The 18179-nt window shown below is 48.4% G+C and overlaps 1 protein-coding gene across 2 annotated transcripts in view; it reads left to right on the forward strand.

Moving 5' to 3' along the window:
* Window positions 1-18179, forward strand: part of CSMD1 (CUB and Sushi multiple domains 1) — a 2062046-nt gene that overhangs the window by 1787946 nt on the left and 255921 nt on the right. For both annotated transcript variants that reach the window (XM_070047233.2, XM_070047234.2), the window contains exon 27: window positions 13875-14066. In XM_070047233.2, the coding sequence (XP_069903334.2) occupies window positions 13875-14066 (192 nt within the window). The remainder of the gene's footprint in view (window positions 1-13874; window positions 14067-18179) is intronic.

Here is an 18179-nt window from a genome sequence, read left to right on the forward strand (position 1 = left end):
TTGCCTCTGCTGTGTTAAAATCAAGCTTACAGTAGGCATCATTATCAACTGTTTCGGGCCAGGTCTTGGGCTAGTGCTTTCAAAACTCAGTTCAGGGGCTGGTGTTGTGACACAGTGGCGTATGCCCCGTCTAAAACACCAGCATCCCGTATCCAAGCACCACTTCAAGCGCTGGCGCTTTCACTTCTAATCCAGCTCCCTGCTAATGCACCTGAGCAAGCAGCAAAGGATGGCCCAAGTGTTTGGGCCCCTGCTACCCAGGCGGGAGACAAGAATGGAGCTCTTGGCTCTTGACTTTGGCCTTGCCCATCCTTGGCTGTTGTTTCCATTTGGGGCATTTACAAGCAGGTGGAAGATCTCTCTCTCCTTCTCACTCCTCTTTCTCTCTGCTTTGTAAATAAGTAAACAAGAAATAAATATTTAAAAAATTAAAACAGACTCAATTCCACCAGTATTTGTAGAGTATGTATCTCATGCCAACCACTCTGCCAGCACTTGTCTTACCCAGGAGCCAGATAAAGGCCACCTGGTCTCAGGAATGGGCCGGCTGGCAGGGGTAGAAGCCCATCAGTGAAGAAGGTTCCGAAACGGGATCAAGAATCGGTATGCAGAGCAGTCAGAGCAGCAGGAGGAGAAGGCCCCTCGCGTGATCATGTGCACAGCATCGTCACAGCAAAGCCTGTCAGCTGCCCCCAAGCCAGAGAGCCCGGAGCTCAGGACAGAGGGGAGGAAACCAGTTTGGGGGACGGGGATGGCTGCGGCAATCCTGCATTATGTTGTAGATGCCTGGCCTTGTGGCCTGGAGTGGGGATTAAACTTCCCTGGTGAATGAAACTCCTGGGAAGGGCACCGGGACAGCAGAGTTCCTCTGGGAGGCAGGAAAGGGCTGTTCAGGGAGGGCCCCTCCTCACGTGGGCTGTTTCTCTAGTGCCTTCAGCCAGACGTAATTGGTAGATGCAAGGGGCTGATCATGGGGTGTCCTGTGTGTCCCCAACACCTAGAGAGGCAACTGCCCTCAAGCTCAGGCCATCATGGAAGCGAATCTTGTCATTACAGCATGCAAGTGAAGCTTGGTCACATAAGGGGATTTTGGTCAGTGAGCAGAGCAGAAAATTGTCCCTGGCGGTGGGCACAATGCGTTTGCAAAGTCCCAGTGATGACACGTGTCAGACGAGACTGTGTCAGTGGTGACTGGCAGGAAGCTGTGAAAGCTAACTTGAGAACTAAGAAGTAGGTCACGGACTCCGACTCAGATGAGCAGAAGAGCGGAAGCTGTCACTCCACACATCCCTGGGCTCAGACAGCTTCGCAGGGACGGCACTGGGATTCCCCTCTTCCTGGCTCGCACTTGGGCTGCTTGCTTTACACTTGTGCTGCGTGAGCTTAAAGAACTTCAGAAGCAAGGAGGGAGACTGATAGCTCAAACTGAGGTGTTTTAAAACGCAGTCATGGCAGGGCACTAGCAGTCATGCAGGACAAAGTTGGAGGTGACATCACCTAAATTACAAGTTGAGATTCCAGAGTGTGCATTCCAATTAAGTGTTTGCTCGAAATCTTGTTTTCACACTGAATTCCTCATCTTACTGGCCATGCTCTTCCTATTTCTCACTGAAATGTCCTTATAGCAACAGTTTTATGGGAAGAAAATGTTTTCATTACATATTCTACCTGAGTCCCTCTGTAGAAGCCATTTCCACTCCAGTAAAATCAATGTTTCTTTAAATTACTGAAGATATGATTCTGATGATTCTCCCAAATATGATCTCATCATAATAACTGATTTTCATTTCCAAGTTTAACTCCCGCAAATATGACTTGATGTAGATTCTTTTAAAAAATATTTATTTATTTGAAAGCAGAACTAAAGAGAGGCAGAGGTAGAGATAAAGAGAGAGGTCTTCCATCTGCTGGTTCACTCCCCAGATGGCTACAATGGCTGGAGCTGGACAGATCTAAAGCCAAGAGCCAGGAGCTTCCCCTGGGTCTCCCACATGGGTGCAGGGGCCCAAGGACTGGGGCCATCCTCCACTGCTTTCTTAGGCCGTAGCAGAGAGCTGGATTAGAAGTGGAGCAGCTGGGAAGTGAACCAGTGCCCATATGAGATGCTGGCACTGTACGCGGCAGCTTTGCTCACTGTGCCACAGTGCGGGCCCTTTGGTACAGGTTCTTACAATTGCCTTTTGAGGTTGGTAATAGCTCATTCTGCTGGAGGGGAATTTGAAATTCAAAGCATATGAGGAATTTCCCGTGGGGACTGTGTCACTGGTTGGGGTGGTTCCCACGATTAAATGAATCAGAGTCTGCAGGGTGACTTTCTGTCTACACCATGGTTGCTGGAGAGAGATTTCAGGGTTCTCATGACAACATTTGCCTGCTAGAAAGAATTTTTCACATCAAACACTGATCAGAGGCTAGGAGAACAGAGAGAAGGCGGTGGGAAGAATGCAGGGAAGATCAGAAGGTAGGGACCAGCAATGGGAGGAGGAGGATGGTGGGTGTGGGACTCAGCTCTAGGACTGGTGGCACCACCTGCTCTCAAGCTGCTCAGCCCACAGGGGAGCCCGAGGAGGAGCTGCCCATGGATCACAGCCAGGGTTGGTGAGAAGCAGAGGGCAAGCAGGTCCTGCCAACACCCCCGTGTGCCTGGCCCCGTCCTGGGCCGCTGTGGTGGCACTGGGTGAGAAGGGACACTTGGGGAGGAGACAGAGGTGACTGATGTGTGTACTGAGTGTGGGATCTGATCTTGTGACAAAGATGCACACAAAGCAAGCTTTGCATCTGCAGATGTCTCGGCAGTCGTCATGAGACTGGGAATCTCGAGTCTTGGGTGTGTGCTGCATTTCTGGAACTGTGAAAATGCACACACACGTTAGGACCTGAACCCTCGTTGATTTCTGACTTCCTGACCATCAAGAATCTGTCTGTTCAAGAAAGACTCCAGGCCCCACCGTGCTTCTTCCCAAATCTGTGCCTGAGCAGCTTGGATTTCCTATTTCTCTGCATGTTGTCTCTTCGGTAGAGATGGGGTTTGAGTTTTCCACTGGGGTACTACTGTTGGACCCAGAACAAAGGGCCTTGCCCACTGACCTGCACTCAAGGGTGCAGCATCGTCCTCTGGCTGACCTTCTTCCTACACAGAAAGCAGAATGCTCCAGTTCTTTTTCAGGCCACCCAAGACCCTGGAGTCCCTGCCTCACTGGATTGGACCCGCTTCTCTGAGCTGGGCCATCTCCCTGGGACCCTCCTGCCGAGAGTACATAGTGTGCCTGGGTGTGAAGGGTTTTCAGGAGCTAAGAGGAGTGGAAGCCATCAGCTTGGCATCCACACACTTGTGGGATAGCCCGCGAGGTCCAGGGGAAGCAAACAGAAGGAAGTGAGCAGCTGCCGGCAGGCTGTCTCCCTGCATCAGTGTTTCAGGAATGAAATCGGGGATCCTGGTGACTCTAAACCCACAGCTGACTTCCTTATCCTGTGACTCTGTGCTTGTCAGGGGAGATGAGAGCGTGTTCTACCAGGAGTTAGCTTGCTGTGACTTTTCCATGTTGAGATGCGTGGTTTGTGGGTCCTGGGTCTCCCAGAGATGAGGGACAGGATGGATACCAGGTCTTCCCCCACTCAGGTGGAAGGGGCCCTGTCTAAAGCATCACCCCACTTAAGGGCTTCACTGACATGAACGTGAACTAGGCTGTGTCCACTCTTCACATGTAGCAATTCTTGCTTTAATTCCTTTACAAAAGGTCCATGAAGAAGAACTTCTGGTAGCTCATTTAAAGCAGTTTTATTTATAGAAAAAAAGTTAGGACTCTAACTTTTTGTTGTTGTTGCTGTTGTTGTTGTGTGTGTGTGTGTTTTTTTTTAATTGAGCTCCTAACATCCTAACATGGCACTAAGACAGAGCTTCTGGTGTAGCAGTGACATTCCGTAAATGCTGATGAGAAATAGAGACGGGCTTTGTGAGCAGAGCATGCTACAGTTTATTGCACAGCATGGCTATGGGGGAGGGAGTGCCTGGATTCCTGGGTAGCCATGGAGGGCAGTTCTCAGAAGTTGGCAATGACGCATACTCCAAGTACTGAACTTGGCAGGGACTAAAAGAAGTAGCATCTCAGGGGAAGGCTGCATCCAGGGAGCAGCCCTACACTGAGCCATGAATTTGTAGATTGCAGGAATTGAGGCGCCATGGAAGAGGGAGGTGGGTAGGGCTGGATCCCATGGGACCCCGCAACTGGGCTGTGGAGCAGAGTGACAGGGAATGCACAGGATGGTAAAGAGGGGAGTGGCAGGCCGGCGCCGCGGCTCACTAGGCTAATCCTCCACCTTGCGGCACCGGCACACTGGGTTCTTGTCCTGGTCGGGGCGCCGGATTCTGTCCCGGTTGCCCCTCTTCCAGGCCAGCTCTCTGCTGTGGCCAGGGAGTGCAGTGGAGTATGGCCCAAGTGCTTGGGCCCTGCACCCCATGGGAGACCAGGAGAAGTACCTGGCTCCTGCCATCGGATCAGCGCAGTGCGCCGGTCGCAGCACGCCAGCCACGGCAGCCACTGGAGGGTGACCCAACGGCAAAGGAAGACCTTTCTCTCTGTCTCTCTCTCTGACTGTCCACTCTGCCTGTCAAAAAAAAAAAAAAAAAAGAAGAAGAAGAGGGGAGTGGCAAGAGTGACTTGCAGCCTGACAAGATCATCCTCAATGCAATGCAGAGAATGGGTCATGTCAGAGGAAGACAGGAAATGCTGGTAGATGTGTAGGGGAAGGTGTTTAAAAATAGTCTCCTCCACCCAGCCAACATCCCCATAGCGGGAGAAGAGAACCAGCAGCCCAGTGTCGGAGCATGCACCCAGGATGGGCCGTGCCTCTACTCACTCGGTGGATGTGCCAGTTCCACACAGGTTTCCAGGATGGGCTGCGGGCCCTCCAGTAAGAGGACGGCCACACCACAGCTCACAGAGAGTGCGTCCTCGGCCTGCTGGTCACAGGAGTGGCCCTCTGTGCTCGACAGTCACCTTGACACAACAGAAAAGTAATCTCTCCTTGGGAAGGGAGGTACTTAGGGAACTTGCTGTCAGGTGCCTGCCCTCGAGGATGCTGGGAATCTGTTTACTGCGATGGCACACTTCAGGAGGTGGCTCTGGTCTCCCGGCCCTACAACTAGCAAGAGGGTCGTTTAGTTCTTAAGCATCCACATGAGACAGGGGGGGATTGGACCACAGGTGTGCGAGTCCCTTCTATGAGGTAGCATACTATTTGCACAGAACCTGCACATTGAACTATTTGTAACCCTAATACAGGGGTTCAGGAAGAGTTTGGGAAAGAGCAGCAAGGAAGACTTCTGTCCATATTCATTACAGATGCAATTATCATTTCTAAGTATTTTCCATCAGGGGTTGGCTGGCCCCAGGAGTGCAAAACCCGTAGGTGCAGAGGTGACTGTATACAGGAATGGGAGCTCTGTGAACACAAATTTCTTTATTTTTTAAGAAGATTTATTTATCCATTTGAAAGGCAGAGTTACAGAGAGGCAGAGGCAGAGAAAAGGAGTCTTCCATCTGATGGCACTCCCAGATGGCCGCAACGCCAGAGCTGTGCCGATCCAAAACCAGGAGCCAGGAGTCTTCCCTGGGTCTCCCAAGCGGGTGCAGGGGCCCAGGCACTTGAGCCATCTGCCACTGCTTTCCAAGGCCACAGCAGAGAGTGGATCGGAAGTGGAGCAGCCGGGACTCAAACTGGTGCCCACGTGGGATGCCAGCACTGCAGACAGCGGCCTCACTTGCTATGCCACAGCTCCAGCCCCTGTCAACACACATTTCTAAACAAAGTTCAGAAAACATGCAAGGAAGGCTTTGTTCATTTAACAGGATGGGGCCTAGTTGTTAAATTTTGTTGTGGTAAAATAGACAATGGACACATTTTGTATATGCCTTTAAAATGCATTCTGTGGGCTCCCTGGAGTCCAAAGATGACTGTACTTGGAACGAGACTAGGTCCTCAGAGCTCCTCATAACACAGGGGCTCCCTGCTCTCACTGCTGCCTGTGATGAAGCACCAGGCCCTTTGCTTTGACGTGACCTGGAGCACGTGTGTGAGTTGCTGGGGCTGGCGAGAGTGGTTCTGGATCCTGCTGACCAGGTAGCGAGACAATCCCTTAGCTCCTAATGAGCCTGCAGCAAGCACCTCTGTGACTTGAAACATTGCAGGTGAGCCCCACGGGAAATTGAAAAAGACGCCGCTCATCGCCCCGGGGAGCAGTGCCTCCTTTTTCTAAGGTAATAGAGGGAGAGACTGATGGGACTGGAAATATTGTTTTCTTATTTACAGCGAGAAACTGGCAAGATTCAGAGTCACCAAAATCCCATTTGGAGAAAAAATATTTAAGGGAAAACTGAGTAAAAGGAGGTTGTAGCACATAAAAGAACACAATCAGAAAGGAGAAACGAGAGCAGGCTTCGTCGGTCACCTTGCCGTGACCCTGAAGGTGGAGAAGCGCTTTCTGCCCGTGCAGTGTCTGGTTGGGGCTCACACTATCCCGAGTCAGCCTCAGTGCCTGCGGCAGGAGACATCTTTCCACCACTCACAACCAGAGGAGGGTGAAACAAAACTCGTTTCAAAGATCTGACCACCAGTGGTCCCGCTGCACTGGGTCCATCTTTTCCTCCCTGAAGCCCTTATTATTATTATTATTTTTAAAATGCAATCTGCATAACCCTAGGAGCTTTTATTTTTATGTTGTACGGCTAAAAGGAAACATGTTAAGAGTTGGGAGTTCAGCTTGAGTGAGCCTTAGTTTCTGGTTTGCTGTCATCTCCAATCGTCTTTGAGCGCATACAAGCGAATGTGTGTGTGATTTCTGAGCGCAGATACACCCCTCCCACCTCAGCCCACACCCACACATGCTCGGCATAAGCTTCAGCTAATTATGCAGGCACTGGATTGGAGCTTATGGTAGCAGCACCTAACGTTTTCCGGCATGCCCTTTGATTACAGTATCCTCCCGAGGGAATTCGGTGTGTAAAGTGGTCCTCCCGAGGGAATTCAGTGTGTCATAATGTCATAGTGATATTCCCGAGTCATAGTGATACTCCCGAGGGAATTCAGTGTGTCATAGTGATACTCCCGAGGGAATTTGGTGTGTAATAGTGATACTCCCGAGGAAATTCGGTGTGTAATAGTGATACTCCCGAGGGAATTCGGTGTGTCATAGTGTCATAGGGATACTCCCGAGTCATAGTGATACTCCCGAGGGAATTCAGTGTGTCAGAGTGATACTCCCAGGGGAATTCAGTATGTCATAATGTCATAGTGGTACTCCCGAGTCATAGTGATGCTCCCGAGGGAATTCAGTGTGTCATAGGGATACTCCCGAGTCATAGTGATACTCCCGAGGGAATTCAGTGTGTCATAGTGATACTCCCGAGTCACAGTGATACTCCCGAGGGAATTCGATGTGTAAGCAGAGATGATTTGGTCTTCGTTGCAGAGGACACACGACCATTAGGGCACCTGCTGTTTCACTTGCTGCTTTTCCGTGAAAGTTTAAGAGGCGTTCTGGGGTAAATGTGCTGTATGCTTACCTAAATTTAGGATGGACTAGATTAAGTAGTGATAAAAGAAACAAAACCACACAGGAAGTAAGGGTTTTTCCTGAGGGACAGCTCTGAGCCTGCCACAGTAATGTGCGGTGGGAATTCCAGAGAAGGGACGAGGGTCCCTGGCGTGTTGCAGTCCAAATGCACAAGATTCTATTGGCTGCCGGGAAAGTGTTCTGCAGAACACATGAACTGCATGGCTGATGCTCCTGTTAAATTCTTACTCATGTACAAATTTGTACACCTTTGTAGTTTTATGCATCCTTGCATTTAATAAATATCAAGTAAAAATTTGAAAAAGGAAGTAAAAAAATGTCTCTTGGGCTTTAAAGTTGGAAACAGATTTTTCTCTGTTACCTCCTTGGCTTGTTTTCTAAATTTTTATTTTTAAATTATTGAAATACTAAATTGTATAGATTTTATAAGTATCACTATATTTAGTATGGCTAGTACCATGTAATGATTATTTTAGTACTATTTCATTTTTAAAGATTTAGTTTTTCATTTATTGGGAAAGCAGAGGGAGACAGAGACGGCAGAGATCTCACATCTGCCTGCAACTGCCAACTGCTGGGGTGGTGCCAGACAAGGCAGGAGCCAGGAACGCACTCCGGGCTTTCCACTTGGGTGGAAGTTACCCAGCTGGTTGGGCCATCACCTGCTGCTTCCCAGGGTGTGGATTTTCAGGAAGCTGGGACTCAGGAATGAACTCAGGCACTTTGATACGGAATGTAGCACCCGAGCGGCGTCTTAACTGCTGTGCCAATGCCTGCCCCATGACTTAACCATGAATAGGTTTAGCACTCATTCAAGAAGCTCAAGGGAATGCATATTTTGGAAAGAAACTACATGCATTTTGAAAAGTTTTGCACTGGGCAGGTGCTGTGGCTGAGTAGGTTAAAGCCCCAGCCTGCAGTGCTGGCATCCCATATAGGCGCCAGTTCAAGTCCTGGCTGCTGTACTTCGGATCCAGCTCTCTGTTATGACCTGGGAAAGCAGTAGAAGATGGCTCAAGGTTTTGGATCAGCTCCGACCATTGTGGTCATCTGGAGTGTGAACCAGCAAGTGGAAGACCTCCCTGTTTCTCTCTCTTTCTGGCTCTGCCTCTCTCTGTAACTCTGTCTTTCAAATAAATAAAATACATCTTAAAAAAAGGAAAGTTTTGCACCAATATAAACCTTTTTAATTCCATTTTCCACCAGTTTTTTGAAATCCTCTTATATAAACTGGAAAACAAATTATCACTTATAGATAAACACATAATTGTGCATGTAACCACTTGCCTGAGAAAGGTTTTGAAATCCAGCCCAGTAAACAAGATTGTAAACAATGGGATTTATTCTCTCTCTCTCTCTTTCTCTCTTTCCTTCTTTCCTTCTTTTTCTTCTCTCCCTCTCTCTCTCCCCCTCCTCCCCTCCCCTCCCTTCCCCTCCCCTCCCCTCCCCTCCTCCCCTCTCCTCTGCTCTCCTCTCCTCTCCTGTCCTCTCCTCTCCTCTCCTCTCCTCTCCTCTCCTTCTTTCTTTTTTTTTGAACAACAGAGACGTCTCACCACAAGCAGGGCACAGATGGGTATTGAATCTACAGGAACATTGCACAGAGACAGCCCAGGGTCGTAGATAAAAATGCGAGCTCAGCGCAGGTGCTGTCTGGTGATTGAAGCCCACAGCACTGTTGTCTTGCCATTTCTACCTTTTGATGGGGACACTCTTAACTAGATGGTGGGGCCTTCTAACTACCAGCTCTGTACCTGTGGTTGTGGCCTGAAACCTGCCACTGTCCTTCTTCTCTCAGAGACATGGGCTCACCCTCTGCCCTGTCAGCCAATCTCTGCAGCCTCTGGGAGCAAATGGAAACTGTGCTGGTGTCCCGCAGTGGGTCTCCTACAACCCTTCTTGTTCCCTTCCCTTTGCAGAGCCGGTGCAGGCACCCAAGCACCGTCTTTCCAATATCCATCACGAATTCTGCTTTTAAGTAGAATTTCTCTACTTGAAACGCTGAAGGTGAGGAAGGCACTGTGCTTAAGACATAACTGCGGAGCCGGCGCCGCAGCTCACTAGGCTAATCCTCCGCCTAGCGGCGCCGGCACACCAGGTTCTAGTCCCGGTTGGGGCACCGGCTTCTGTCCCGGTTGCCCCTCTTCCAGGCCAGCTCTCTGCTGTGGCCAGGGAGTGCAGTGGAGGATGGCCCAAGTGCTTGGGCCCTGCACCCCATGGGAGACCAGGAAAAGCACCTGGCTCCTGGCTCCTGCCATCGGATCAGCGCGGTGCGCCGGCCGCAGCGCGCTGGCCGCGGCGGCCATTGGAGGGTGAACCAACGGCAAAGGAAGACCTTTCTCTCTGTCTCTCTCTCTCACTGTCCACTCTGCCTGTCAAAAAATAAAAATAAAAATAAAATAAAATAAAAAAAAAGACATAACTGCGGTTGCGGGGCCACCTCTTTGCAATGTTATAAGAAACCCTTTCAAAATTCGTCCAGTGAACATGCGTTCAAGGCCCCCAGAATAAGTTGTTCTTAGTTTTTCTAAATGTATTACTCAGCCTGCCAGAAAATGAAGACCCCTCGCTGCTTCCGAAATCGTATAACATGCAGAGGGAGTGTGGGGTTCAGGGACTTTGTCCTGGTGGCCTCTGCGAATCGCTATGACGCTTGGAAACAAAGCCAGTGCCTTTCTGATGCTGGAGATGTAATGGTAGCTGCCAATATACAGCCAGAGCTCCAGAGAAGGCTCCATTCTCAGTATGAAAGAGAACACAGAGACAGATGCAGATATGAAGGAGGCACGTAGAGCTGTGGACAGATGTAGGCACAGACTGACGTGGACATGGATGTTATATGGATATAGCTGTCGATATGGATTAGATATGGCTATAAATATGTAGGCATGGCTGTATTTACATACCGGGATATACGTATGGATGTAGATATTGAGGTAGATAGGTGGAGCTGTGGACATAGAAATATGGGTACAGATATGGATACAATATAGCTGTGGCTATGGATATGAATATAGTTGTGGTTATAGGATGGCTGAATATAGATATGAATGTGGGTGTGGATATGGACAAAGGTGTAGAAATGAAGTAGACAGAAATTCAGATATAAATATGGAAATTGGTATAGATACAGATATAAATATGGATGTAGATATGGATATCAATGCAGACTTAACCATGAACATATAACTGACAGCTCCAAGCAGGTGTTGAAGTAGTTTATGGGTGAAATCACACTGTCTGTGCGGTCCAACATGCCACAAGACGAGAATTTGAATTTGAAGGCTTTTGCTGTTGCTGGTGCAAAACAGAATCGCATGTGAGCCCGCTGAGGGTGGAGGAACCTACAGAGCACACTACCAAGAATCACCACAGGTAGAGCTGCCAGAGACCACGTGCCGAAGTCAAGGCATCTCAGCTACATTTGTCTGCGTGAGATGTTGGAATTATCACCAGATTCAGACTGCAAGAACGCAAAAAAGGCTAAAAATATGAATAGAAAACAGTATACTAGTTCAATGGCCAACTGTGTTTGAAAATATTCCAGACTGTCACATATTCTTACTAAAGGAAATTTGGAAAAAGAATGAACATAAAAAAATTATAACAGATGAAAGCTCTGAGATTGAAAGAGAAAGAAAACGTAGTGAGCAAATTGATGAAGACGCGCAGAAATACACACAACCTTCAGCTGTCTGCAGTGGTCATAATGAGAGCTTGTAGGGTTTATGAGAACGCAGTAGTAATGACAATGTCTACTTTTTCAAAAATTAGCTGCACTACTTGACAGCAATAACTTGTCAATAGTTAGCAGCAGTGAAAAGTAAAGTGTTCTAGGGTTTGAAAGACACAGGTAAGAATATTACAACTGAATACAGACTAAATTTTCTCCTAATTTACTAAAATAAATAAGTGAACATATAGGAATTGACCAGCAGAAAAGCCAACAGAAAAGCAGGAAGAGGGACTGCATAGACAGCACAAGTTAAATGGTCTCGGTTAATCCGAGCAGAGGGGGAGGTTAATGAAGTTCATACAGCTAACCAGTTAAGAGGCAAGATGCTTACACTGAATTAATAGCACCATCTGGGGTGGGTGTTTAGCCTAATATTTTGGACACCAGTTAGGATGCCCATGTCTCCCATCACAGTGTATGAGTTGAGTCCCTGGCTCTGGTTCCTGATTCCAGATTCCTGCCAATGTCGACCCTGGCAGGCAACAGTGATGGCTCCAGTAGTTTTGTTGCTGCCACCCATGTGGGGGGCCTGTAAGTTCCTGGATCCAACTTTGACTCACATTCCAGCCCAGACTGTTGCAAGGATTTGTGCAGTGAATCAGTAGATGAGGGTGAGAGTTTTCTCTCTGACTCTTGGTAACAGTAAATACCATCTGACCACATGCTGTCTGGTGGTGTGAGGACACAACAGCCACACACACAGGAGTTTCTGTGGCACTGTCTGTGCAGGAGCTGCAGGAGCCATGGCCCAGGGACCCACGCGGGGCCTGTGGAGGTACTGTGGCACAGACACACAGCGGGAGACTAAGACAATGAGAGCAGCCCCCTGCCCTGAGCCTGAGCACACTGACTCGCAGACATGAAACTCGGGTGAGAAACAGAGTCACAGAACTCACAGGATGCCATTGATGTCGACTGAAAGGCATGAGAAAAGGCGCCCATCCAGGTGGGCCTTTAGAGTGCATGGGTTTAGTAGCAGTGACCAAGAGCAAGGGAGCGGTAAACCTGGCTCCAGGGCAGCGACTTCACCTGGGGCAGAGGGAAGCCCTGAATGGGGAAGCACAGTGTGGGTGCCTGTGGATGCTATTGATGTTTCGAGAATAATACTCTGTGTCGTACGCAGGTGGAGGTAACGCAGATGCTCCTTCTACTGTTCTTACTGTGCTAGCGATGCACATAGCATGCAATAGAAACCAGTGAGAGAAAAGCAGTGAATGGTTAAGACGGCTCTGACAGCAGCTAGCTCAGGGGGTAACAGGGAGAGACAAGTCTGCCGCTTGTGGACTTCATCATCACAGTGGACTCGATAAGGCATTTGCTGGTCTCTCTCACTGATTAGTGCACGGGAGATCAGTGAGCTCAAGTGGCCATTAGTGCTAATTAAGTTCTAATGACAGGGCCTGAGTGTGCAGCAGAACCTTGATGTCCGACTGCAGGTCACTCTGTGTCCTGCAGCCTGCACCCTCTAACTCTTCCCTCTGTCCACGCCGGCTCTGTTAACTGGCAGTGTCCTCAGGAGCACAGAGCAGTTTGTTCTTTCCGACTCCCGCCTTTCCAGCTGAGTGGACTTCCTTGATCTAGCTCTGCACCAAGCCAAGCTGCAGGGGGTGCAAGGCAAGAGACAAAGAGCAAAGGCTCCTGCTCCTTTGAATCCACGGCTGTCAGGATGCTAGGCTGCTGATGATAGAGCATGTGGGACAAAATGTAGTTGGCTCTTCGTGTCTCCTGACTTAGCTGAACACAGCCCAGAGGAGGCTGGGGGGTGCCAGACCAGCGTGCTGTTGGGGGCACCGGGTGCAGCCTGCTCTGTGTGGGTGGCAGGGCCTGGCAGCACGCGGCCCTGTGCTCCCAGAAGCTCTCTCCTGCTTGGCAGATGCCAACTTGTACTCAGCTGGTTTGGAATTCCTGATACTTGCTTTTCGTAAAATGGCAGGGACATCCTTATAGCTTTCCTTAAGATGAGGGTGGCCATACAACTTATTGTCCAAATTGGAAATTTTTGGAAAGTGAAAGGGGGTAATTGATAATTTCACCAAGACCACAGTTTTTGTGGGACCGAGGCTGGTTAGAACTGTAGGACCTACCTGGTTAGAACTGACGAGTTGTGTCCTCTGACCCCTGCCCCTGCCTCTGGAATTGCAGCCTGTCACCTGCACTGGCCCCGATATTAAGGACATTTTCCCAAGGTTCCTTGAGATCAGTGTGCTCCAATTATTTAACTTCCAGTGTGTGTTTTCAGTAAAATATTGCTAAAGAGAAAATCAGAGGGGAAGAGGTGTGTGTGTGTGTGTGTGTGTGTGAACCTAGTATTCGCATAACACAGCAAGCTTGGTGCCTTCCCTAACTGGTTGCAGTCTCAGTGGGATTTGGCATTTGTCAATGTGAGCACAGTGGAGATGCATGTCGTTGAATGTATCCCTGGGAGAGCACACTGGTCTCACAGGCTCACAGGTGGACAAAATGATTCCTTCTGCCAGTGCAGAGTGCCTTGGCCGCAGGAGCCTCCACAGCCGCGTGAACGTAGGAACCACTTCCAGACACTTGACCTCATGTTGTCTGTTCCTGCAGCAACAGTCGCATCCACCTGCAACGACCCAGGAATGCCCCAGAATGGCACCCGCTACGGAGACAGCCGGGAGCCGGGCGACACCCTCACCTTCCAGTGCGATCCAGGGTACCAGCTCCAAGGACAAGCCAAAGTCACCTGTGTGCAGCAGAACAACAGGTTCTTCTGGCAACCGGACCCTCCCACCTGCATAGGTACCGTGCTGTTTTGGACACGACTGTGTGTTCTGATTGCAACCACGCGGTAAATGGATTAGTTCTTCAGAACCGTTTCTCCGGAGGTTCTTAAATGCCCCTGCACTCTCTGAGACTACACTGAAGTTTTATTGTAAACCTCTAAGCTTTATTTTATTAGGTGAAATAAAGGAAGCAGTTGACTTAATGTACAGTAATTGACAGTTATCCAGCGTTTCCTGTCCTTAGCAAGTCTTCTATAAATATAGATCAAATTATTGCAATTTAAAATTCCAGGTGGCTCAAAATTGGTAACTTACCATTGCTAGTCTCATTTTTAATATAGAAAATGGCCTTAAGCAAAAGCCTACTCACTAAAAAGTACTTTCTCTTCCTACGTTTTTCTCTATAATATCAGTGCATTTTAAATAGAATCTCCACACTAGAAATTATACTGCTTACGTCAAAATGAAGATGAAAGGAGAAACTTGTTTCTAAAATTCATTAGAATTTTATAGTTTGACCTTATTAAAAGGATAACAAATGGTTTTGCAGGTGTTGTTTTGGAAAGCCATCTCAGGTGATGTATCACAAATATGGTTGTAGGGCAATATAAACTTTTATATGGAATTTGTAATGACACAAAATACCCATTGGGAGTATCCCACCCTAATTCAGTACAGAAACTGCTAACCTTTAGTATCTGAACTATCACAGTTTCGTTAGCACTTCTTCATAATCTACTTGGAAAGTTAAACTTCAGCCTGCAAAGAGCGGACAGGCCATGAGAAGACAGGACCAGAGTCCATTAGCCATTTTCACATGGCGACCTCGAGGGGATTTTGTGGCTGGAGAGGATTTTTGGCGTCACAAACACAGCACAGGGAACTTCTCGGCAGCCTTGCCAGGCTGTGACACCCAGCCCTTCCCTTAAAGCGCGGAACTTACCGTGCTTTGCTGCAGACGGCTGAGCCGCGACAGCTGCCCGGTAGACCCTACCCTCAGCACACAGCTTCCTCAAACGGAGGTCTGTGCCTGGTCTGCCTCTCACCCCTTTGCTTCATGAATTTTGTGTCAAGCCCAGTTCTCAAGAGACTCGCAAGTCCTTGCCTGTTTCTTTCTTAATGTGGGGTAATCACCTAAGATGCATCACTCACTTTAAGCCAGTGGCCTGTTTTTAGGGAGGGAAGTCGTCTTCTCCCAGTTCTCATGCTTTTAAGCTCATGAAGGAATATGCTGAGCAGACGTACTAACAGACATAACAACCATCTGTTACTCTCTTAAAGGCAGTGGGCCGGTTTTCAACACCTAGGTATTAAGTGTGCCCGCTACAGCCTTCCGTTCGTCCGTCTCCTAGTCCCTAACTTTGACCAGCAGGTGACCGCTCTCATCCTTAGCGAAGCAGCCAGAGAACGGGTCCTCTGCCTTCAGTACCAGCTCCAGCACAAGCTGAGTTCACCCCTCGGCAGGTGACTAACAGATTGTTTGGGCAGCTGAACCTACTGAAATGCATAGGGATTATGGAATGGAAAAATAGAGATGTACACTTGGAAATAAGTGAGTGGTCTTTTAATTTCATGGTAAAATCCGCCCCCCCCCCAAACAGAGGTTTAGGTACTCTGCGGAAACTTGCTTGACCGTTCCCATCTAACTCAGTGTTAGCACTCACATAAATTCTCTGAAGATTAGACACACTTAAAAATTTCTCTGTCACTTTGCTTATTAAAAGCTAATACGTGTTTGTTGAAATGAGGAAAAAGAAAGCAGAAGAAAATCAGCATTGATTTACTTGGGGGCAATTTCTATGATCATAAAGATGCATAAGTAAATTTCATAACTATCCTGCTTACAAGCTGTCTTTAGAATGTTTTGAATGACATCATCCTGCGTGATTATTTCAATTGCATTTCCCTGTTGGCCGGTACATGGTGAATATCTTTTGCTTCCCTGCTTTCGGTGGTCTCCCATTGGAAGGTACCTGGGCACATCACCATTTTTCAGGACCACTGTCCAGCATGTCCTTGGATCCACCAGTACTGATTTCACAAGTCCTTTGTTAGTTCCGAGATAGCTGTGACAAGCATGCTGTTACAAACGCATTTACCATTACTGGTGAATGGCGAACGTCATCTTTCAACAGACTTACTTGTTTCTCAGACTTTTCAAACACTTGGCATCTTTTTAAAAAAATTTTTGTTGTTGCTGGAGAAGCAGATTTACAGACAGAGAAAGGGAAAGACAGAGAGAAAGTTCGTCTGTCTGCTGGTCCAATTCCCAAATGGCTGCAATGGCCAGAGATGGGCCAATCCAAAGCCAGAAGCCAGGAGATTATGGGTCTCCCACGTGGATGCAGGGGCCCAAGTACTTGTGCCAACTCCCATTGCTTTCCCCGGCCATTAGCAGGGAGCTAGATTGAAAGATGAGCAGCCAGGACATGGACCAGTGCCCATATGGGAGACCAGCGCCATAGGCAGAAGCTTAGCTTACTGTGCCACAGTGCTGGCCCCCAAATATTTGGCATCTTCAACTGATAATGTAACAGCTTTTGTCCTTTTTCTTGTGACTATTGGCTGTTTGAATTCATTGCTTCCTGATCCACCGGCTTATTTCTTCTTTCCACTTTCTTCTTAGTGTAGGAGTCCCTCCTGCTGTCTGTTCAGCTCTCTGTCTCTTTGCTCAATCTCTGGGCCCCTCTCCTGTTGCATGGGCCCCCTGAGTTCAGCAGCTGTCACCTGCTGTTAACTTGGCTGGTGGTTGGCTCAGATGGCTCCTTTTCACACTTCCCCGAGGAGTCCCACATCGTTTTCTTCAGCTGTGTCTTAAATGACTCATTCTCCAGACAGGAGGAGCTGGTTCCTGTTTCTGTTCACATTTTCTTCTCTTTTTACAAGATTTATTAATTTATTTTAAAGTCAGAGATACAGAGAGAGAAGGAGAGAGAGAAAGAGATCTGCCATCCACTGGTTCACACCCCAGATGGCTACAATGGCCAGGACTGGGCCAAAACCAGGAACCGGGAGCTTCATTTGGGTCTCCCACTTGGGTGGAGGGATCCAAGACTTGTGGTTTCTTACAGTTCCTTCCCAGGTGCTTTGGCAGGGAGCTGGCTCAGAAGCAGAGCAGCTGGGACTTGAACCGCCGCCCACATGGGATGCAGGGGTCACAAGCAGCTCAGCCTGCTGCACCGCCCAACACCGTCCCCCATTTTCTTCTTTTCTGAAAGTTTCACTTATTTATTTATTTTTTCATTTATTGGAAAAGCAAAGAGAAAAACAGAAAGAGAGGCAAACAGACATCTCCCATCTACCGATTGTCTATGAAGAGACTTGAAGCTTTCAGGGCTGGGCCAGGCAGAAGCCAAGAGTCCCGAAAGCATCAGGGTCTCCTTCCAACAGGGCCCAAGTGCTTGAGCCAGGATCTCCTGTGCCCTCCCTGGGTGCACACGAGCAGGCAGCTGAATCAGAGGTGGAGGAGCCAGGACTAGACCTCACATGCTCCAGTGTGGGTCCACGCGTTCCAACCACATGCTAACGCTGCACCAAAAGCCTGCCCTTTGCTGTCTTCATCAGTAGGCAGTTGCTTTTCTTCAAGCCCAAATCTTAACTGACTCTTGAAAGTGGATATTTGTGGGTTTCCTCTCTTTGTCCTCTTAGGAGAGTTTCCCAGAATATGTTGCATTTTCTAATAAATTCTAACCCTACCCAAAACATTTTGCAGACTTTCCAATTAAAAGCTAATGAAGCCAAAATGAAGAATCCCAGACCCAAAGATAGAGCAAACGAGGCACAACTTCTTAATTCCTCTGTGGCTTTTAAATCTCGTTGACAGTGCCCCCTGTGACCTGCATGAATAAGACAATATTTCCTCTCTGTTTCCTTTAAATCAACGTTTGAATTAAATCCCTGAACTCTTCGTGCCGGTAGCAGGTAACACCCTGTAGCCAGTGCCCTGGATCTGTCATTTTTCATCTTTCGAAACCTGCAGGGTGTAGAATCTTCTAGACCTTTCAGTACCTTCTTCCTATGTTCCCGCTACCTCCCTAATTGGTCCGTGCTCCCAACGCGCAATGCTGTCAACTTCTGCCGCTGGATTCTGGGGAGGTCTTGCCTTGCAGGAGCTGATTAGCCGATTGTG

Source organism: Oryctolagus cuniculus, chromosome 8, assembly GCF_051225735.1.
Source record: "Oryctolagus cuniculus isolate XC-2025 breed Fujian yellow rabbit chromosome 8, ASM5122573v1, whole genome shotgun sequence".
Classification (NCBI taxonomy): domain Eukaryota; kingdom Metazoa; phylum Chordata; class Mammalia; order Lagomorpha; family Leporidae; genus Oryctolagus; species Oryctolagus cuniculus.